The 24337-nt window shown below is 37.7% G+C and overlaps 1 protein-coding gene and 1 long non-coding RNA gene across 3 annotated transcripts in view; one reads left to right on the top strand and one right to left on the bottom strand.

Annotated features, from left to right (window-relative positions):
* The window catches only part of LOC105148708 (zinc finger protein castor homolog 1), a 101287-nt gene that overhangs the window by 70394 nt on the left and 6556 nt on the right, over positions 1-24337 (top strand). Inside the window, exons 7-10 of one of the 2 annotated variants that reach the window (XM_011060593.2) lie at positions 20144-20722; positions 21112-22746; positions 23076-23174; positions 23311-24226. In XM_011060593.2, coding sequence (XP_011058895.1) covers positions 20144-20722; positions 21112-22746; positions 23076-23174; positions 23311-24226 — 3229 coding nt within the window. The remainder of the gene's footprint in view (positions 1-20143; positions 20723-21111; positions 22747-23075; positions 23175-23310; positions 24227-24337) is intronic. The other variant, XM_011060594.2, reaches the window with a different exon arrangement.
* On the bottom strand, positions 23054-23345 carry LOC147907602 (uncharacterized). The gene is made up of 2 exons (XR_015547088.1): positions 23255-23345; positions 23054-23186 (listed from the first exon to the last, which is right to left on the bottom strand). It is a non-coding gene; the product is annotated as an uncharacterized LOC147907602 (long non-coding RNA).

Here is a 24337-nt window from a genome sequence, read left to right as displayed (position 1 = left end):
ACTTAAAGTTAAGGAAAAATTAAACAAAGCCGACGATTATTTATCAATTTTATAAATCTTTATTCGAAGAATGTTGCTTTAATTATCACAATTAACATTTATACATTATTAATATAAATTATAATTTTAAATAAAAACAACCGATTCAGCATTGCCCTGTATAATGGATAATTTCGAACATCAAGAATTTTGTTTTTTATTTAAAAAATCATAATTTATATTGATAATATATGAATGTTAATTTTCGTAATTTAAAACCAAATAAGTGGAGAGATCTTCTGAATGAAGACTTTTATTGATAAATAATCATCGACTTTATATAACTTTTTCCTTAGAAGTTCAGAATTTTTCTACTCTTCCCTAATTGTTAGAATTATTTTTTCCTAATAAAATCGAGAGAAGTATTGTTATTTAAACGACTCCGTTAATACATCTAATTACACGAAAGATTCATTAACGTGAAATCACGAGTCTGAAAGATGAATAGTGTAAGTGTTCTGCGTAGATACGCGTGTGCTTGTCTACATGAGTTGCCGGTCTGGGCAGACGGCCGAGGAAGCAAGCAAATAACAAATAAAGCACAAACAGGAGCTACGATAAATAACTGGTGCACTGCTCTCTACATATAATGCCGACTATGAACCCTCCAGGGCCTCGCTGCTTTTTCTCCCGCTGACCCCACCGTCTCTCCAAGAGAAAGATCCGCCGCCCCCACTAGATTACCTGCCGAATCCACGTACGTACCTGCAACAATTCAGGCACCGAAGAGTTAAAGTCTCGGCGATCTTTAGTTCACAAGGCGCCCAGAACGTGGGCAAGAATTTTTAATTTTGGCTCCACCTTTTATAGTAATTTGAATAAATGAAAAACACGCTGAGTTATTATCATAAAAAATATCTATAGACACAAAATTGCCAAATCATTGTCGTACATAGTAATTATTTATCTTTAAGAATTAATCAATTAAGGAGTGACGAATATCTTAGAAAATTATATAACATGTTTTTCTTACTCGAATATGTAAATACAAAAATACAAAATGAATAGGAAGACCGTGTTTGACATATCTTCTTATTCATTAGAAAATTATTTTTTGAGAAAGCCAATCTGTTGGAAATTGTATTTAAAATAACTCTCTTATAGCATTTTATATTTATAAGTAAAGAGTAATTAAATACATAATGTTTAAAAAAAAGCATGAATAGTGTAATGTGTTATTTTATGGAATTTTACTTGAACAATTGTTTCTATAAAAAGAAGAATAGTTATTCACTAGCATAATACTTTTCTCCAATTTTCATGCTAATTTTCGTTTGTATTTAAATTTGCGATACGGATTTCATTATTCGAAATTGAACAACGCGATTGTGATGACAGACGATCGCTGTTTTGTTGCCACGTCCGTTTGTCGAGCAAGCAACCGTTAACCTTGAAGAAATACCATTAAAAAGCGATATGTGCAGTGAAAGAGAGCGAAGAAGACGGAGAAGAAAACAAATTTCACGGTTCATTCGAAACTTTTTAAACGAATTTACACGCGCCGTCCGCCACGCTTCGAAGGGGTTGAAACTTTACGAATTAGTAAGCTACGTACTATAAATATACCGCTAAGTAAATATTTGACAGGTAAATTACAGCCTACGTCATTCCGCTTTTTCTTTTTCTTTTCTCTGTAACTTTATCGAATTATTGAGAAACACAGGCTGCGTGTTATTTCATCGTTTGTAATAAACGGCAACAGTTTATTGTCCACAACGAGATTTTTTTCGATACGGCGATAAAAATACACGGCGACAATTTCTGCCATCGCGTATTCACGTGGTAATGATCACGTGGTTCACCTAGATCTATGGTGAACATAAACAATAGCCAATTTCATCGACGTGAACGCAAACAATGCTCGCGCCATAATTCGTGGTCTAGTCGTGTTCCCAAGCGTTCTCGCGAAATGGCCCGTCATCACCGTCATTCCCTGCCTCGTAAAAACCTGTAGTGCCTTAAAGACGGAGTAGATATACGAAATTTTATTATTTATATATGAAATTTATTATATCGCCAGACCGACCCTGAGGGGTCCTTCATCCTCATCCCTTTCACCCCTCTCGTTTCTGCGACGTCTTCTCGCGTCCATCCCGTTGTCAGTCTAATTTATCGTTCCTCAACTTTTTATTAATCTCCTACCTCCCGCGGAATCGCGATCGTCACATTAAAAGGATGTCGCGGCAGTCACCGAAATGCATCGGTACACAGATGGAATGTCGTCCCTCATTTTTCGCTCTACCACCATGTCGCCGAATCCTTTCTCATCCCTTCAATTCCAAGAGTCGACGATTCCACTTTTCTTCGTCTTTTTCCTCCATTTCGTATCGTTTGGCTTCGATGTTATCGAATCGCACAAGACATTTTTCCGCAAACGTACGCTCTATACTTTTCGCTTTTTGCATAAAAAGATGATGCCGTCGAATATTGAATTATCATTAGTGAAATAATCTTTATAGAATTATAGAGAACCGAATTTGAAACAGTTAATAGTCGACAAAATTTCGCTTCTTTTATTAAATTGATCTAATAGGATGTTTCTTATAATATTTTTTGCATGGATTTCAAGTTTGCTTACCAAATATCCTAATAAAATGTCCTAATTTTTAAGTAACAAGCATTTAAAAATTGTGTAAGTTGATATTTTCTAATATTTACTGGTTGACAAAATTTTACTTTCCTTATGTTAAATTGGTCTAATTGGGTGTTTCTTACAATACTTTTTACAAGATTTTAAATCTGTTTGTCAAATTTAAGGAGAGAGTAGAATTTTTTACTAGCATATATTTAAAAATTCCTTCACTTATTTTTCTTCTGCGTAAATATAAATAAATGATTCATAGAGAATAGCTACTGAATTTAACATGATTTTCTAATCATTATAAAAGACTTTAAACAAAAATAAATTGTTTTAATTAAGAAAAAGGCCCCAACAACGAGCTGTTATTAGCAAAATATGTAAGTTTTTAAAAAATAATATATTAGTTATAAAAAATTGAAATCCGTGAGATAAATTTTAATTTTGTTTTTAGAATCAATGTCAAAATATATATGTGTATAAGAATTAGCAAAAATTACTGATTTAACAAAATTATTATTGATCAATGTTATTAATTACTACATGATATTAAATATTATAACTATTATACACAATGAAAATGTATTTACGAACGCTTGTTCGAGAAATGTATATAATATAATCTACAGGTAAAACTGTGATATGAACGTTAAAGGTAACACGTTCCAAACTTTTCGCTAATGAGATTTGCGCCAATATCACGCGAAATATTCAGAGATCCAATCAACCTCCACCAAGAGTAGTATTAATATCTGCCATCCTTTTTGTCGATCCTGAAATTCCAGAGATGTCCGTCCTTCTCCTTTTTCTCCCATCCACTGGTTTCCCCGTTCGGGATTCAATGGATCTTGCGAACTTAGCGCGCGGGAAAAAAGGGCTTCGGCTAATTAATAGAGCGGGATCCAGACCCCCGAAGGGACCGGGGCGCGCTTAGGACCCTTTTGCGAAAAATAAAATACATTCATGGAGTAAATTAACGAAGAGCGGGGAGAGCAGGCTGCCGCGAGCTAATTAATAGAGCGAGGATCCAAGGAGTGGTGGAGGCTTCCAGGAGGATTCTCGAATCTCCACTCGTTTACGCTCGTTTTTTGCACGGAGGATGATCCCGAAAATCACGGTCCACGCCAGAGATTTCGCTCATCACCTTGCGCAACGTGTCATTTACCTCATTATGGAATACATGCCGAAAGAGTTTTATGCAGATTTTTAATTCCACCATTCTCACCATTGATTTTGACTGGCATCGTTAATTATAGTGTCCCGCTTAATTAATTCAATTCTTCGCAGCACTCCGTATGCGCTATATTTTATTACATGCAATTTCGAGAGAGTAAAAAAAGCTAGAAGCGGCCGAGACGATAAAAATGGCTGGTTCGAAAAAGGAATTGCGAAATGGACGAAACGAATGCCGCGATGTTGGCCGCACGATTGGCCCCGATCGATTTGTATCGGGAAACAGCTATTGGCAATCGCATACCGTCCTCGAAACTCAGGAATCCATCGTTGCTCGATCGGACGATGGTCTCCCCGGTCTCCTCCACCTTGCTGTCGTCGCTTCATGTCCTCGTTTTTTCTTGGCCGTCGTTTCGCGATTTTTCAATCGCCAAGAACATGTCTATATTCTCATATCAACTATATTGAATTATCACACAAAATTAGAATTAAACAAAACAGCGTAGTTCAACTTTGAAGTGCGACATGTGCAACATTTTCTTATTTCATGCAGAAGTTAAATATAATTGAACCGTTAAGTGCAGAAAGGGCACGAATCCAATTTTGTTCGAAAAGAAATTTTTTCTCATTCATCTTGAAATGGGTAGCTTTAAGTGCAAATAGAGTATTTGTTCCAGTCTTCTAAAGTAAACGTTGAAAATGAGTAATGAGTACAGAAAGAGTGCATTTCTTTTATTTTCATATTAACTTCATATTAAACTTTTTAGTTTTCAAGCAAAATAATATTACATGTTTGAAAGTTTTTGTGTTGTACAATGGAATTTTGTTCGTAAGGTTCATTTCTTTTTTATTTTTGATGATCTCTTATCTCAGAAATTTGTTATATACACAGTTCCATTAGATTCATTAAATAAAAAATTTAAATTTAAAATTTGGACTCTTTCTGCACTCAACATTTGCAAAAAAATCAACATGAATTTTATAGTATTACAGACACCTTTTTTTATAATAGAAAATAAAATAAAATAAACTATCATTTAATAGACAAATATTTTGAAAGGAATCAAGAATGCATCAAGAAGTAATTAAGAATGAAAAATATTACTGAATATTATATTTAAATTTCCAAGAGTAATTTTGTTCATTTTTTTCACTAAAACTAAATTTTCTGTTAATATTGAAGAATTTAATAAATGTGCTCCTGTACTTATTAATTAAATTATAATTTTAAACAAATTTTAAATAGCAAAATAAGTAATAAATTTTTCGCAAATTTTTGCTAACGGATGAAAGTAAAATAAAGAATAAATTATTCGCAGCCAATCGCTAATAAGAGATATATGCCAAACTCTTGGAAGCCAAGTCAAATCAATAACGAAGCAAGCTCTAACAGTTTATGGCCATCAATCTCAGAGGCGCGGAACGTCTTCTCTGTAACGTCACCCTAGTTAAACGTCGTCGATAGGTCTGCGAAGCCCTTCACTGCGTTCGCCGCGAAATGAAGACATCGCCGACGGATGACTCTTAATCATCGCCGACGAGTTCGAAAGTGGACTCGCGCCGAGAAAATTACACGGTGTGTCCCTCGGGTCCGATCGTTGATCAATCACTCGTCCGAGAACGAGACGACGGCAGCTCGTCAGCACCCTCGGACGCACTCGCGGCGAGACGAAGCGACCGATCTTTTTCTACTTGTATCTTCCTCGACTGTCGGCTTCGCGTTTTGCACCTTTCTGACTGTGCAAATCACCGATTGTAACCACTGTAATTCAGAGCAGTTCAATTTCAGACGGTATAGATGTAGATCGACGAGTTTTTAGCCTACTTGTCGCGTTTCTATCATTAATAATAAATACGACATCAAAATTCAAACATTTTTTTAAATCTAGAGTTTTTGATGCAAATTTTTTTTTAAATTTAATATGATAATTAATATTATCATTAGAGCGAGGGTATTATTAATCCTTTGCCGGCAACATGAATTTTAATTTTTTTATCAACAATAAAAGTCTTCGAAAGATAAATGAAATTTCTTATTGTTCTATATTATAAAGATCTGAAAAAATTTTGATGTACTTATCAAAATTTTAATATAATAATAAACTTTTATCATTATGAAAGTTGAATTATGTTCTACTTATATTTCACAGATTTAAATTTATCTGCCAAAAACAATTAAAATATCAATGGTGCCTTCAAAGGCTCCAATTGCGGGCTTGTCAGTTCAATTTGTGATATTACATATTTCAGCTTTAATTTAGAACTGTTTTTCAAGGCCGAAAAATAAATCGGCATGCAATTTGCTTAAATATTATTAAGCCAAAACTCAGTGTTGTGCAAGATACTCTATTTTCAATACTAAGGTACAGGTACTAAAAAAAATAAAATACCTAGGTACAGGTACAGATATTTTAAATGTACCTTAAAGGTATCTAACAAGTACTTTTATTTTTAATGTAAAATTTCAGAATAAATTGCATTTTGACGACAAAAAATAGGACCCGATTCATAGTAGATTAATCACAATGGTTGCGTTCAGTACCTATCATGAATATTCCATTTTCCCCAGAAAACAACAGAAATGTAGGGAATAATTGAATAATTCTGATCAGAATCCATTCCGATTTTGTTCCACGATAGATGCCCAGATAATAAGTTTAGCAGTTGGCAACTCTCAAATTTAATTGACCAATTAAGTAATCGGCATTAATGAAACCGGTCCTTAGTGCAGGAAAGTCATCCAAAAAGTAACTAAAGTGTACCTAAATATAGGTACCGGTATACAAGAAATGGTACCTAACTATAGATACAGGTATCAGACAAAAAAGTACCAGGTACTGCACAACACTGGCCAAGACGGCCTTCTTCGCTTATTTATGTTTCATATATTAGATGTTCTTTTATTTTCGTACATGGTTCTTAATTACTTCTCCGTTTTCCTCAAATAAGCCGGCTCTTGTTTTGTCCGATTGAGACCTTCGGATTACTCTACCCGAGATTTTTAGATCATATCCGCGTCTTCCGCTGCTCGTATCTTGCTTGCGCTCGAAAAAAGGGTCTCCCGAAATATACGGAATATCCGCGGGCACATCGTCGGCTGGCATCCGGTTGACTATTTCGAGAATATAATCACGAAACGAAGCGCCTCGCCGCGCCGCTGGCGAGAGGGGATCGCGGGGAGCGTCGCAGGGAACGCGAAAGAAGAGAGAAGACGAAAAAGAGATTGAAAGGAACGCACTTCTCCGACGGGGAAGAAGAGGTTCTATACAAGAACGTTTCCACCGTTCTGCATTCTGTCGCGTTACTGAGTCTCGTTCTTCGTCGCCGCTGCGTGTTTCATCCATCGTCAGAGTCCTGGCTAGTAATGGGCCGTACAATGTTCGTTATACATGTTAGGACATTACAGTCGATGTGTCCGCAATTAATTTTCCTGTTTCTGATCACAAGTAAACGATGATTTACTGGCCATCATACATTTCTGAAATTGTCATGATGATGTTAATCGAAGTTGTTTCTCATGTTTTTTCAATGATATTTCTTCTTTTTTTTTCTTCGTTCTGTCATAAAGAGCGCTTGATTGCATGTCAGTGTTCAATGGAACGTTGATAGTTATAAACGTAAGATAATTTTCAAATTACTCAATCAATTATTAATTACTTAATTTAATTACTTAATATAATAAAATGATTACACAATTAATTTATTAAAGATATAATTAAATATCTTAATCAATTAAAATACTTAATTATATCTTTAATAAGTTGTGTAATTGTTTTATTTTACGCACCGAGAATTGCGTTTGACTTACTGACTCTTCTTTCTAATTATTATATTTTGAGATAATAATTTTGTCAGGTATTAGAAACGATTGCGAAAGTAGACCGACGTCTCTTTTAACATTTGCTCTTTTCCGTTCTTCTGCGAATCCTCTGTGATCTGCGATGCGCGGCTTCCCGCTTTTCTCCGAGAACGAAGAAAACCGCAGACTCTCGCGGGCACGTCGTTAATAAATAGACCTTTTCTCCTCCCTCGTGTCTCGCGCTTCTCGCGCGGTAACTCGCTCGCTCGGAGCTCGTTGCCTCTTCGGCGTTTTAGTAATTCGAGTTAGCTCTTCGACTCTCTTCCTTCTTCGTCGTCTCCCCTTCGGCGCCCCTTCAGCTCCATCGGTCGTCCGTCTGTTATTTCGCGCTTGACGCGAAAAGCAAGAAAAAGGAGAATTAGCGGCCTCCGTGCGAGTACCGGCAGTGGAAACAGTCGGGAGAGAGAACAGCTTTGTAGAAGAGAGGAAGAGAAGAAAGAGGAAAAGAGAGAGAGCTAAAGAGGGTCGAAGAGGGTCGAGACCAAGACCACGAAGTCGCTGATTGTTTTAGCGCTAGGCCAAACTAAAACGGCCAGGGAGACTCAGAGGGTCAGGGCCGTGTGTGAAAGGATTTGGATACGGAGATGAATTTTTCATACACATTCATCATTGATTGACACATAAGTCAATAAATCTTTTTTTAATGTAAACTTTAATCGCCCCGATATATACGAGTACTCAGAGAAAGACATATTAATGGTAACTATACATGTTTTATGTGTAGAATTAATGTATAATACAATATATAATATAAAATATAGTTCAATAAACTATATTTTATAGTTATTACAATTACAAAAATTATTCTACATTTTAATATAAATAAATATAAATGTAAATTTTTATATATAAATAATATAAAATGTATAGTTGTCACTATATATATATAATTGCTATCACAATTGTTTTTTTTCCAGCAAAAGACAATTTAACCAAATGATCATGACATTCTCTTTGTTTAACATTAACAAGGATATAACAATTCACTGTGTTACACTGATTGTGAATCATCTGTGTTTCTTACTGAAAAGCACCCCATTTTTCTCTGATGAGGAGAGTGAAATATATAATATTATAGTAAAAAATGAATGTATTTAATCTTTTATACTGACAAAAGTTAATATTGGATTCATTGTTGCATTATCAGTTTTAAATTATTAATATATTTGAATATATTATATTCAGTTTTGCTTTCGTTAATAAATATTTTCTAAATGATATGTCGATAGTTTGTCAATACGGCCCTGTAAATTTTTTTTAATGCGAGAAGATCGCCGAAAAATGTTCTTGCCTGTTTTTCTCTTTCGCTCTTTGCATCTCTTTCTTTGCCTGTCCGCACAACGAAGCGAAGAGACGATAGGCGATGCGTGCCAAATCATGCGAATGGAATCGGAGAAATTTAAAAAATATTCTAAATTTAATTACCCCGCTGTGGACGACCCTCGGTCTTTCGAAATCGTGCGAGCTGCCAATGCTAGTGTTGAAAAATAGCCAATTGACGAATCGTTGCTCGAATCGAAGATCATTTGGCGCAAGAACTTTTAAAAAAGAAAACGATTATTAAAACCTTAAAGCGAGATAATTATAAATAAAAATAATAATATTAATAATAATATATTAGGTGTTGGAATTAATTCGTAGCGTTTTACAAGTGATGGGAAGTACTTTCATCAATGTATTTTTTAATGCTCATGTGAAATAAATAACATTCTTTCATTAAAAACGCTACGAATTAATTCCAACACCTAATAATTTTTAGAAAAACAGACATTTTTGTAATTATTGCAAGATATCTTTAAATGTTTACATTAAATGATGTAAGTTTTAAATAGAATTTATAACTAGTAAATTTATATTTGGACGTTGTTTTGCATTCCTCACAATGGAAAATTTGTGTTAAATTTAATAAATTTATTTTGAACAGTTCATCTAAATTGTATTAATTTAATATAAGATAAATGAGGAAATAACATAAATATTATGTAAAAAAATTAACATAAAGATATAACACTATTTTTATTATTTAATTACTTACTTATAAATTGTTTTATTTTAAAAAACAATTTAAGAAATGTTAAATGTTAAATGTTAAATTTAACATAAAATATTCACAAATAACACAATCACATTATATCAAATTAACACTTAGATACCTTAAAAATTTAACGCAAAAATTGTAACAAGAACTGGTGTTAACACAAATATAAAATATCTTTTATTGTAAATGACAGATAAAAAAGAAGAAAAGCAAGAAAAGAATCTCATATGATTCCTGAGTCTCAGGCATCGATGAAAAATAGTGGCGCGCTTAAATAGTAGTTCGCGTTCGTTACGCACTCGTCTAACCGCCTTGTTAAGCTAACAGTCATATAACCGCGCCCCGAGAATATTCAAAGTTATTGGATACGCGATCTCGTAAATCACGGGAGTTGTGTGGTACTTTGTAAAACTTCGGAATGCATCGTACCGTGGATAAGAGAAAAATCAGTGCGCAGGCGCGCTGCGCATCAAGGATACCTTTCCGGTACACGTGTGAGTCTATATGATGCGCATAGAACAAGCTCGTTGTGCCAGTTTGTCGTAAATTTCCGTTAACGAGCCGGTCGCACCGAGTCGTGGCTCGAGCGCGCTTTTCTCAGGCAACATGGCAGAGAAACAAAAAACCACCCTGCGAGAAATATGAAGCCAAGAGTCCATTGCGCGCGCGCGCGCCCGCGATCATAATTTTCCTCGCGGAAATGAAATTGTTTATTGGCGTGCCGTTATTAACGCGGACAGATAACCGACTCTTGCCATCTTAGATCGGATGCTGTTGGCATCGCGTAATACAACTCTTGTTTATCATGCATGCCGCTACTTCAAATTCAAAACAGATGAAGACAGATGGACGCAGTCGCAGTCGTTTTACTAACCGCCGGCCAGATCAGCGAAGTCGAACGAGTGAAAGGAGGACTTAATTCTCTAGAAAGCTAACACGAAACGATTAACGCTAATCTGGTCTTACGCAGCGCGGTACTAGAAGATTACATGACCAGCAGGCGGAAAGCACAGTATTACATTGGTCATTAGCAGTTGATGTGAACTTTATTAATCGGACAACCATAAATAAAATATCAATGTGTGAACGATAAGATAGTTGTTTACAATTGCAATTAAAATTGTTGATAAATATTAGTTACATTTTTAGTATTGATCCTTTGAGAATCGGAACTTTCTAATAAAATAACTTGTGCAAGATTTATCTGTTTTTCGGAATCACTAAATTTGATTGTAGTCTTAAAATTCTAAAATTTACATTTAAAAAAATGACGTATGTAATTCAATTTTATGTGTGCATGTGTCTTTTCCTGGCACTTAAATAAGTACATAATGGCACAAACTGTTTAAAAATTGAAATGACTTTTCTTACTCTCTGTTATAATATTACTTACCAGGAAATCCAAATACATTTACAATACATATATAACGAGCAGAATTTTTAAAAGTTGTCACCGCTCTTATCTTTTAGCATGGCAGATTAGATTTCTTAATTCTTAATGACTATTGAAGGTATAGCTTAGTCGCTCAATGATTTCATTTACATATACGATAACGTTTTAGGATTAATACCGATAACTTTTATCAAGAAATTTACTTCTATGATATATCTCATAATTCAATTGATATTGACGTTTTTACAATTGTCGATACCTGCGACAAATCGCTTTCCTTTGATCTTATTCAATCACCAATAAGGGTAATCTGTTTCCAATGTTTCATAACGACTTTCATCATCGATAGATTTCCCTGTTCGAATTTCTTTATTTCTTCATTGTCACCCCGCGACGGAAAAATTACTGAATGAAGATCTATCGCACATGAGAGTGAGGGAGACTCTTTCTCTCTCGGGAATCGAATTTCTTGTTTTGACAGCGGATCGCCGATCCGTGGCGAGCTGCGTTTTGTCGTGCTCACCGAAAAGTTTTCGAAAGTCGAACAAAGAGAAGCAGGAAAGAGGATCGCGAGGAACAAGCTGACGACGGTTTCCCCTTTCGGCTATTTGAATTTGTAGAAAGGGTTCGCTTCTGTTTATTTTTTAGGGGCCAATGGAAAGAGAAATCGTGTGCGTGCGAGGGGGTAGATTGCGCGCGCTAATATTACACACGGTATTTCCCCTCGTAAAAACTTTGCACATCCTACGTAAGTAAGCTCACGAGGGTGTGCATTTAGTGCAAAATCGGGGGCTAGATGTGAAAATTGGAAGAAGGGTATTAAAAGTGCCGAGTACATTTCACTTGGATCGCATCTTTGTTTTCGACATCGTCGAAAGCGTCGTGTTATTAGTGTTATCTATTCATCACAGGCTCTTGGGATGAAACATATACGTGCGATCATATCAGAACATTTTGTCACATGTGCAATGGATAATTAAAAAAAGTTCTATCGCTTTTCCAGATCTGCAACGGTTGATGTATGACACGAAAAATCCGAAAGATAGATTGCGTTATATCGAAAATAAGACGCACTAGAATCTTATGTACAGAAAATGAGAAAGTAGATTTTTTAATTTTTTGATGATAATAAAAATCATGGAATGGCAAAGAACAAATAAAAAATGCTCCCGAGAAGAAATGTTTTCTGTAGTACAATTCAATGAAGGTGATTCTACGTAATACGGACTCCACAAAATTTATTTCTAACAATTTAAAAAATTTGATATTTAGATGCGGAATTATTTTGTATCGACAAAGAAAATTGATTTGTACGTTCGGTTCAAAAATTGTATCCGAATATCTGGCACAGCAACGCGTCCCCTCGTTAAATTTAACACGCCCGTCATAAGTAAGGGCGCAGAGGGTTTGCAACGTTCTAAAAAAGAAGGGATTGCATGAAAGGGTCAAGGAGAGAGGGAAAGGAGAGTAAGAGGGTGTATTAAGTAGTACGCATGTAATACTGCCCCGAAAAAATCTATACGCGACAGCGTCCGGCGGGACGAGGGCGAGCCGGATTAAAGAAAGAGAGATTGGTAAACCCTTCTGTTCATTTACTATGAGTAAAGCGATACCGGTGCCACGATATTAACAAACGCACCCTCGAGCAAAAACGAAAGAAAATAAAATTGAAGCTGCATATTTTAACTCGTTTTAATTTGAGATATTGTTTTTTGCGATATGAGAATTCAAATAGACAAGTCCGATCTTTTAAGTACTGTCTTCTTGATTTCCTTGAAATAATGCTCGTCATGAGAGGAATGATCGTGGCGCCAATCGTAAAATTGTCGCTTGTATGCTGCAAATCTCAAGGCGGTATCATCACGTTGACGCTCGCGCATCTGCAAACATCTGTTTAACGCTCGGCTCTCCGTCAGGAAAGTCACGACACGTGTACCCGTTTCTTAAAGCCGTTACGTTGAATTGCATAAGCTAACTGCGCTAGCGTTGATTGGATGAAAGAAGGTACATTAGGCATATGCGCAGCCACGTGGAAACAATAGGAGTATAGTGAGAAATCGAATATTCTTGAATTATTAAAAATCTGTTATCAGATGTCCGAAAGCTTACGCACAGCTGTATTAATTTTTAGACGAAGGTTTATTTTAACAATCTTACAGCTTTTCTTGAATAAAATTTGTTATAATTTATTTTTTTTTTTATTCCTTGCCTCAAAACGTGACATTATTTTATTATAATAGCTTTCTCATCCTTAAGCAATTTCAATGATTTACTTGATAATTCTTATGCTCGTAAAATTTAAAAGTGAAATTAGACGATCTCTATGAAGATGAGTCTTTCTTGCTCATAGGAAAGAGAAGTTATGAAACGATGCAACACTGAAATTAATTGTGTTCAAAAAGCATCTATGAAGATTATTCTGTACGAATATGGAAGTCTCAGACGAAGCCATAATACAGAGCGATGTAGGACCAGCGCCGAGCTTGTCCTTTCCCTTTTCTGGTCGTCACCTCGCGCTACCTTCCCCGAGTAAAGAAGGCGGACTAATTATAATGAACCCGTTCGCTACGAATGGAAGAACGGCCATAACGACGTTTATTCTTGTCCCGAATGATTCTACGGTCTACGACGGACAGTCGCGTCGAGCAATAAGAAGATGAACCTCCAGAAGAAACGCGGCGACGTCACGCCAAGGTGCTAAACGGGTGACGGCAATCTCTTTGTGACGCCAATTATTTCAGAAACGCATTTTGAATTAAGTTTTGTTATATCGGAAGCTAAGAGACCACTTAGAGTTTTGTCATTTTTATGCTCGTATCAGACTATGAAAAGAATGATTTTATTGAAGTATCAAAAAGTTTAGTTAGGAACAGATCTGAAAATAATTTTGTTAAACATCAAAATAATTATGTAGAACTGAAACATTAATGGCAGTTTTAATATTCTAGCCACCTGTTTAAGCGCTCTACATAATTATTTTGATTATTTAATAAAATTATTTTCAAAACTGAAAAGCTGTAGCTAAATTTTTAGATATTTCTGCAAAATCGTTCTTTTCTTATCATTCAAAGGAAGGAAATTTTCAAGATTTTAAGTGTTAGGTTTTATTACTTACACTAGATTTACAGATGAATAGTTTTCTTGACACTCGCTTGATAAAAAAGTAGCAAACAGATCTCTTCTTTTGGAAATTATAGTGTGCATTCATCATCTGCATAATAACGTTCATTCTGGAATCCGATGATTATTGCTCCGAGAAACGTGCAACTGAAGAAGAGGAAGAAAAGAAAGAAATGTACAGCTGAAGGATAAGCGAGCGCGCTGGATGGATCGAGAAGCAAGAGATAAGAAAAAACAAGTTATACAGAAAGAAAGAAGGTGCTAAGCAAACGGGACAAGGCAATAGGGACCATAACATAATTTTGACAGAAATAACGCCGCCACATTTGCTGAAAGACAATAAGTTCGCGACACTCTTGCGGATCTTAGAATAGTTTAGTGTCGGTTGTTATCTCTCTCTCTCCCTTTCCGCTCACTTTCTCCGTTTCTCTCTTCGCCTCTCGGTTCTCCTTATATCTACTCTTTCCCCATATTCTCCCTTTGTACGAGTGAGGTTGGCGCCGACATCTTCGAGCTTGCTGTCGTTCAAACAGACACTGGAAATCTATCAGTCACTAGAGTCGTCAATAGACTTTTATTAATACAAGCGACCGCTATTGACACATTTAGTTACTTATTATCGAATTGTATTCAGATATATTCAGATATGTTCAGATTATATTGAAGATATGATGTATTATACATTTTTAATGCAAAATGTCTCTCTCGAATTACAGTCTATTGACTGTAATTTCATCAAATATATATTTCATTACGGCATTCATAATATCTTGTAGCAGCCATCATTGGAAACACACACATTGGAAACAAAATAAAGATAAGGAAATTAGCCTTTGTTCGCTCGCCATACGGAGTGCAGGAGTGCTACAAATCGATATGAAGTATTCCAGCGTTGATTCTGGGTTATTAAGTCGCATCTGGTCGGCGGTACCATTCGCGAAGCCATTTTTCCGGAAACAATGTCGCGACGAGTACCATTGAGGAAGGGTTGCAGACCTAACCGAGGGTTGAGGAAAAAGCGACGAATAAAGGCACGTCCGTACCTCATGCTTGTTCATGTATTTCTTTTTTTTTCACCGGTATTTAGAACCTCTCGAGAAGAAAAGCGTTCAATGGGGGTCACCATGGCTAAGACGACGAATCAGCGAGCGCAGCGGGTACTCCACGTATTATCCAAACACGCACTTTCATAGGTTGCGTTAACCCCTCTATGCGCGCCTATAAATGTGTATGTGAGCACACGTGTAAGTGCGCAGAGCGAAAGAGCGAGAGAGAACGATACACGTGAGTGCGCGATGGAGACAGCGACCGTTTTCGATGTATACCTCGTATAAAGGGTTATTCGCTCGGCCTACGGATTAAATGATAAAAAAGGAAAACGACCCTGAAATACGGGGTCTTTTCAGGTTCGGGCCTTTTTGAAAATTTTAGACTCCCTCCACACCGCGCCTCTTGGACAACCGTCCCGCTTCCATCTCTCTACGGTTTCGGGATCGGGCTTCCGACTCCCCGCTCTCTGAGCAGCTTTAAGAACTACATATAAAAGGGTTTGAGCTCAAAGCCACTGGATGCGAGGAGGAAGGGAGTTACGTGTCGTTCTGGGGGTTTCACATATTTTTTAAGATTTGCTCTTTAAGCCCCGTCACGTCGTGCATATTCTCCATTTGGTGCCATCAGTAACGGCGTGATTCCGCGTGGGTGGTATCTTCTTTCTCGTTAAAAGGGAACATCAGATCATCTTGTGTTTTTTTCTGCAATGCAATAATAGATATAATGAACTTTTATAAAATTTAATTTTTTAATTTTCTAAAGTTTAAAATCTTGAACTGTGACTTAGAGAGTATTGTTGTTTTTCGCTATTCAAATGAATTAATTTTAATATAATTTTAATTAATTAAATTTATTTTATTTAACTGACAATGAGTAAAATAAAATTATTAAAATTATTAAAATTATTAAAATTAATTGAATATTAATGAAGAAAATAATGTGATGAAATACGAAATATTCTATTCTTCTCAGTAACATCAAGCATTTTAATTTGAACGATAACGTCATTCGTTCTGCACCGAGACTGTAAATCGATCGGTTTTTTCTCCTCAAAGCATTTCAAGGCCGCGGTGTGTTTCACTTACATACCATCACGATTTTGGCACGCTTCCCGGTTTGCATAATAAGCCATCGAAATATTTGACATTCTTGGATATAGAGAAGTTAATCGAAACCGTGCAATGTGCATGTCATATTCTCCCGAGGACGCTGGCTGTTTAATATTTATCCTTAATTAATACGATGATGCCTTATTGTACATTAGGCCTTGGCCCGAGAAAGAGCACTTCTCGATTACATACTTGAAGCTTCGACCCGGCAAACAACGTACCGGTCGGCAACCAGCGCGGATTATAAATTTGTGCAAACAATAATTTCCCGCAACGTGAAAGCCAAAGGTGTCTTTAATGAGCAGCTATGTGAGATACGTGACATCAAGATACGCTGCGTTGCGTAATTATCCAGCCAAAGGATAAGTTAATCGCCGTAACCGAATGTTACGCAACGGCGCGTAACTGGAAGCATATCCGGTGACACCGGCGCTTATTATTAAATCGACCGGAGTTACTCGACTTCGCCGAAGAGCGATCTGATCCACGTGAATGCCAGTAGAACTTTTGGATTTGCGAAGAAGTAATGTGAAACAAAAGACTTGCTGCTTCCATCCAAAGATGTACATTTCTTATTATAACGCGGGAGAATAATGTGCGCCGAATTCTCCCTCGCCACACTTTTTTCCTTCTCGTAACACTCGTCTCTCTTTTCTCTTTTTCTCTCTTTTTTCCTTTCTTAGTCCCTCTTTCTCTTTCTTTCTTTTTCTTTCCTTCTGAAGACTAAATTCTTTCTCTTTTTGTACCGAGATACGCTCTTGCAGAAACGCACGGGCAGCCAATGTACGCGCGTTCCCTCCGTTCCTGACGGGCACATATACTACGAAGAGCGGGGAGTCCCCGCGAGAGAGCCACGAGAAATATTCGACAATTTTTAAACTCGTTCCTGAACACGCGGGCATTCAAACGCGCGTGCAGCCTTGCAGTCAGCAAGTAAGAATTTCTGAGAATCAGCCTCGTCCTGGTAGGGTGCACTGAATGCTGGATGACGTGTGTGATAGATGTTGGTGGGATTAGGACACTCGAGGCCCGGAGGACACTCCGGTTTCGGGCAATATGACACATGATTTGTTATCATTCTGTGATTTGGCTTTGTGGCATTCGATAAATCAAAGAAAAGTAGTCACAACACGCCTTTGTTTTTAATTCGTTGACATGATCTAACTATTATATATAATTATCTTTTCATATGTCATTCATCTCATGCTGCTCAGTATTTTAAAAAAATTGAAGTTATTATCAAATTATAATAAAATTGAAAAGAATTGAAAGAATTGAAGCTATTATCGAATTATATTGAATTATAATAGAATAGGAAGTCCTTTCAATAGGAATACAAAAATATACTTGTATACATCCTGCATGGCAGATTATTCCAGCAATATTTCAGTAACATTGTAATATTTCACTAATATTGTAATAACATTACAATGTTGCAGCAATGTTGCTGTAAGTTTCTGTATGAGGTTTTCACTGCTAGGTTTTATTTTTTTAAAATGAAAAATAATATCATTTGGGTTTCATTTTTTAATTTGGTGCAACAGTTTTTTTGTTTGAGAAGCATCTATATTTTACATATTTTTTTCGAAAAATTAACTTTTTATGATAATCACTTTGTATATCGCACGTTTCAATTTTGTAGATTTTTTTTTTTTTGTATATCTTCGGTATACAATGTATCACTCTACTAATACCCAGCAAACAGCACAAATGAACGTTTGTAGAAGAGGTTTGTTATTCACGGTATTCGTCGACATGCCCGAATAATAAAATTTAAATACATTCTGGCAAGAAATGCAAATGTGGCCGCTTGAGAATGCTTTAACTGTGGAATTATTAGTTTAAGTAAAAAAAAAAGGGAGGGAATGGCATGGTGTGCGCGCACAGTTTATTTCCATCTCTCGTGTGCGCATTACCTCGGGAGATAATTATCGCGAACGAGGATTGGTCAACCGAATTGCGTTTCGCGCTCAATATTTTCTTACGTGCCGCGGCCGTATACGTTTCGAGTCTTTTAGAAGAGCTATGAACGCGCGCGCCGAGGTAAATGCTTACGCGCCTCCCGCTTTGCCCGCGGCCACGCCGCGCTTTTTGCATATGCGTATTGCGATCGGCCCGATAGTTTTTTTTACGCCGACCATTCTTTCCTCTCCCGCGCTCTCTTTTTTTGCCCTCTCTCTTTTATTTCGCGGCATACCCATACGCGCGTCCAACGAACAACCAGTTTTCAGTCGCGCGGGAGAGCGCCATAGGTCGACGAACGTGCTCATAACTCGCGGTATGTGTATCAGAAGTCATTCTGGTATGTGCGACTCCTCTGGCGATGTGAACGCGAACCGTATTATCCAGAATGATAGTATCGCTCAAGAATACACGGTCGGTAAAATAAGATGGTTGCCTGTGGAGGAATGTATACAGCGACCTACAGCTAGTATCGACCGAATATCTATTTGACTATCGCATGGAAATTCAAAAAGAACTCGCGCAGATTTCTGACAGGACAGTATGATCCATTGAGATTTGTTGAGCTTTGAAAATTTTGATATAACTTTTGGATTTTTAATATTTTACAAATATTTTGTTATATTACTATAGCACATTTTGTGCTGTATCGAAAATATATTAGCGTAATATTCATTTTAAATAAAAGTGAAGAATCTCTCTGTTGAGATATTATTGTTTATTTGATTTAATGTTCTGAAATATTTTTTCATGCATCGACTTAATAATCGATTTAATTTAATAAATAAGATTTTCTCACGGAAAGCTGAAATAAAAACGTCGCGCAAATTTTTAGATCACATTCAATTTTGAAATTTGATACAACTTTTATATTTATAGTACTTCGCAAATATTTGGATCATATTTTGCATTAAAACTATGTTGATAATATATATACGAGGTCTGATCAAAAAATAAGCGGACTTCTTTAATTATTCGGCAATAGCGTCCTAGTAACGTGCGGTTTGCAGCACTATAATTGTTATAATCTTCCGAGTAACTGATTTTTTTTAAATCTTGTTTTGTTTACATCTCGTTTAGTTTCAGAGTTATTGTTATTTGAGTGCAAAACGTATTTTAGTGTTCGTAGCGATTTTTACTTTGAACTGAATTTTTATTTTGGTAACTGATTTTAATTTTGGAAACAAGAAAAAGTCGCAGGGAGCAAGGTCTGAGGAGACTGCGGGAGGATAGTCTGATTTTTGGCACAAAACTTGCGAATTAATAAGACTGAATAGGCAGGCATATTGTCATGGAAGAACTATGAGTTGTCTCGCTACAACTGTGATTTTTTTTGCGAATTTTTTCGTGAAATCTTTTCAAAACGCTATCGTAGTAGTTGATTATTTAATCTTAAGGCAAAAATTACAAAAATTTATTTTGAGGCGAAAATCGCCACACTAAAATACGTTGCACTCAAATAGCAACTCTGAAACTAAACGAGATGTAAACAATTTAAAAAAAAATCAGTTACTCGGAAGATTATAATGATTGTAGTTACAAACCGCTAGGATGCTCCGTTGCCGAATAATTCAAAAAGTCCGCTTATTTTTTTTATCAGACCTCGTATTTACTTGTAATTAAATAGAAATGGACAATTGCTATCGAGATATTCTTGTTTATTTGGCTTATTAAATGAAAATCAACTAAAATTAAACATACGTGAGTGATAAACGCCATGAGGGTTTATTTGATTTAATTTTTATAATATATTTTTCATACGTCGACGTCATACATCAATCGTTTTAATTTAATAAATTAGATCCTCCCTCATTTGTCGCAGCCTTGCTCAGGCAGAGTATGTCTCCGGTGGCGGATTCTCTGATGAGTGGTTCCAAGACATCAGTGTCTCAACCAATCATCGATTATTCCCGATATGTGAGAAGATATGCATCCAGTCAAGAATGCGGTAGTACGTACTGCAAGGAATTGGGTTGTAGGGAGCACTTTCATTGTCTGGATTGTAGCGGAAGAGTATTTGTGAAGAAGGAAGAGATGATCAGGCACTTCAAGTGGCATAAGAAGAGAGACGAGTCTTTGCAGCACGGATTCATGAGGTACTCGCCGACGGACGATTGCTCGGAAAAGCACCCTGGCCGGTCCTGTCCGCACAATAGAAAGCAGACCCACTATCATTGCATTCACGAGAATTGCGACAAGGTGTACATATCGACATCGGACGTGCAAATGCACGCAAATTACCATCGCAAAGACTCTGCCATCATACAAGAGGGCTTCCAGCGATTTCGGGCCACCGAGAGTTGCGCGACTGATCATTGTCCATTTGTTGGACAACGTACCACACACTTTCACTGTCGCCGACCGGGATGTCGGTTCACATTCAAAAATAAAGCCGATATGGGTAAGAATGCTTGCGTGATTAATGGTCGCCCACGTTCTAGATCGCGTCTATCGTCAATTAAATCCCTTTACTGGAAACTTATATAACATATCAAACGTTACAGATTTAATTCTTATACTGAAAAACAATTATGTTAATAAATAAATAAATTTTATATTTAATATATCTTATTATATTCTCTATAGATTAATCAGAGATTGGCCACAACAGTCATTCATGTTCTGACAAAATCCTGCAAATAAGAAAAGATATGTGCCATCTTGCTCTAACCAAAGCGAATTACCAGAACTAATCAAAAGGGATCAATCTCTGATTAGAAGACATCTAATATTGTTGTTTCAAATTTCCGAGATTTGATCTACAAGGTTTCTTTTATTTTTCTTTTTCAGACAAGCACAAGTCTTATCACATCAAGGACGAGCAACTAGCGCGCGACGGTTTCAAGAAATTTATGAAATCGGAAGCCTGCCCTTTCGATCAATGCCGATTCTCCCGGGTTTGCAATCACATTCACTGTATACGACCGCACTGTAGCTATGTTTTGCACTCATCCGGTCAGCTTTTTTCGCACAAGCGAAAACACGATCGTCACGATACAGAACTTGCTTATCGGAAGTACAAACCGGTCACTACGGTAGGTGGTATTCGTCCACCTGGGTCATGGGCGCCGGATGAATTAAGCGCTCAAAGTTTATCTTTAAGTTTGAACGGTGAGAGCTCGAACGAAGGCAGAGGTTCTCCATCGTACTATTCTTTAGAAGATTCTTTTCAAAGTGCTAGCGACCTCGCTATGGATCTTACCGCTCCGACCACGACCATTACGGCCAGCGGAAGTTCCGTTAATCTCGAGCAACAGCAACAATCTCAACAACTCACCGCCGCCGAATTGGCTTATCTGATACCAGCCACCTCAGATTGCACGTGTAACGCCGGCAGAGAGCACCATCATTGCGGATTAGATCGCTGTGGAGCGACCTTGAAGGATCCCCGGGAAGTTAAAGAACATCTGAAGGAACATGAGACGCAGGAACGCATAACGGACGCTTTCTTTGAAGAGGGCGGCTGCGATGATAATTGTCCATACGCGGACAAAGAGAAGCATTATCATTGCAATTGGGAGAACTGCCGAGAAGTGATACTTTCCACTGACAAGCCATTTCGTAGATTGCAGCATTACAAGATTCACGAGTACAGCCGACAATTAAATCTCTCTTGTTCCTCGCATGCTCTTTCCTCCGATGTCACATTGACCCACCTGACAAACATCGACGCGATGTTCAGGCGGAAGCGCGGTAGACCTCCTAAAAATCGCGTGATAGAAATCTGGTCAGGCGGCGACCCCGCGACACACACTCACGATTCGCCGCAGGCGATTTTCACGAGTTTTAAGCTCCCCAAACCGCAAACTCCTAATTTAACATCTAATATGCTAATGGATGATCGAGAAGGCAGCGTGTCGCCCTCAAACAGTTTGGGCGAGCCCGACGGATTCGCTACATATAACTCAGAAGGATGTCCGGACACGGCTTGCGTGCTTAGATCAACTAGGCATCATCATTGTTCCCAGTTACGGTGTCATTTTTCCACCGATCGGCCAGACCAACTGCTTATGCATAGTAAAGATTTTCACGACAATGTCGACATACCGCCAGGCTTTGCCTTCTATGACAAGATGGTCGACTGTCGACTGGTTGGCTGTCACAGTAATCGCGTTAATCGGCATTTCCATTGTACTAGACCGAATTGTGGGTACTCGTTCGTTAGATATTCAACAATGGCATTGCACGAGAAGCAACACTCCTCCGGGCATGTCGAATCTTGTGGTCAAGAGTCGAGCAATCAAGAATGTCAAACACAGCTTCAATCATTGGTCCAAGAGACGAAACCAAGAATTCAAGTGAAGAATCCAGCTGAGTTGATCGAGAAGCTTGACGAGAGTCTAACGGCAGCTGATCAAGAAAGCAGGTCGATAATCGAGGACAAGGAATCCGAGCTTGCGAGTTCCGATAATGGCAAGACTACCGGTAAGTATGAGAAAAGAGCGTATTGATCAATGTACCATAATATTTGGGCAAGTTTTATTCAACAATTTTTTTTTTTTTTTTAAGAACACATCAAATACTTTCTTTTACTCAAGTACATATGCATGCTTTTCTTGCACGTAGTCGCACATCAGTTTATATGTCACATTTTGCGTTTGTCATTGAAGTAGGATACTCTTCGCTATTCTTTCGTTGTTTTGCCTCATGAGAGTGTTTGTTTTATTTTCTCATGTATATATACTATATACACGGTGGTTGTATTCATAGCGGGCTGTATATTTGAAGTTGGTTGTTTGGTTGATTGTTGCTAGTGGTGAGGGCGGCTGGCACCTATTATCCGGTCAGCGGACCGCCGAGCGAACCCGCACTTCCGGGCGTCGTGCTATCCATGCGAACTTCCGTGCACCAAGGTTCGTCTGTCTCTTTTCGACCAAGTTTTGTGCTTTTAAGAGTGTTTCTGAGTAATTAGTAAATTAGTTCTCTTACTTACGTCTATAGCATTTGCGGGCGTACGATCCAAGCTCAGAGAAATCTTTGACATTGCAGAATCACCGGTTATGCCGTCTATGAGCACTACCTCACCGCACACCTTGTACGGACCGGAGCAAAGCTGTAGTAGGCCGTTCTGCAAGCTGAAACGCAAGAATCATTATCACTGCAACGCGTGTAATCAGGCTTTCTCCGAGTTAGATCGCTTGGTTGCGCATATAGCGAAGCATTCGACCGGCGCCATTCTCAGCCAACAGCAACACGACATGGTTAGCCCGTCGCCTAATCAGCTGCAGCATGATTACATCACGCAACTGTCGCAGAAACATGATTTTATGTCGCCGAACGCTCAAATGGCTCAGAACATTCAGAATTTTCAGAGCCAAATGCAACGGCAAATGCAGCAGACTCTTAACCAACAGTCTCAATCGAAAGACATCAAGTTGGAAAAACCGAGATGTAGTATCGATATCGGTGTGCAAAACGTCCCGAACGTTAAGCGGGAACCGTCCGACATTGTATGTAGGGACGAAGGCAACAATATTGCGATAGATAATCATGAAAACGGTCAATTGGCGCAACCACCAATTCAACCTAGCAATGTGCAACAGCCTTCGATACCGACAAGCTTCGAACTCGATCTCAGTCACGGCTTTCACTTTCCGAATCCCGCTGTGATGGCCGCGATGAACCAACAGATCGCCCTGATGAATCAGGCCTTACCGCCGTTTCTTCAGCATGGTGGGATGTATGCCGGTGGACCTGGACTGATGTTTGCGCCCGGATTACCACCGACCAATTTTCTCCCACCTGCGAGAGATGAAAATCCTCTAGCTTCGCTAGCAGCTAATCTTAATTTGAATAAACGATCTCTCTCACCGCCAGACGCTAATTCGCCGGAAGCCAAAAAACAAAGACTTCATCATTCAATGCGTATGCTGAAAGATGAGCCTGTACCAGAAGGATATGTCAGGTTGGTATAATTGTTATTGGAAGTTCTCTTTATGTTTTTTGATTGGATATACTTTTAGATATACTTTTCTACAGGAGTAGTTCTATCTTAGTAAAAAAAACTTCCAACAGT

The sequence above is a fragment of the Acromyrmex echinatior genome, chromosome 13 (genome assembly GCF_024713525.1).
Source record: "Acromyrmex echinatior isolate Ae372 chromosome 13, ASM2471352v2, whole genome shotgun sequence".
NCBI classification, from domain to species: domain Eukaryota; kingdom Metazoa; phylum Arthropoda; class Insecta; order Hymenoptera; family Formicidae; genus Acromyrmex; species Acromyrmex echinatior.
Note: the sequence above shows the minus strand (reverse complement) of the source record. Positions and strands in the feature narration are given on the sequence as shown.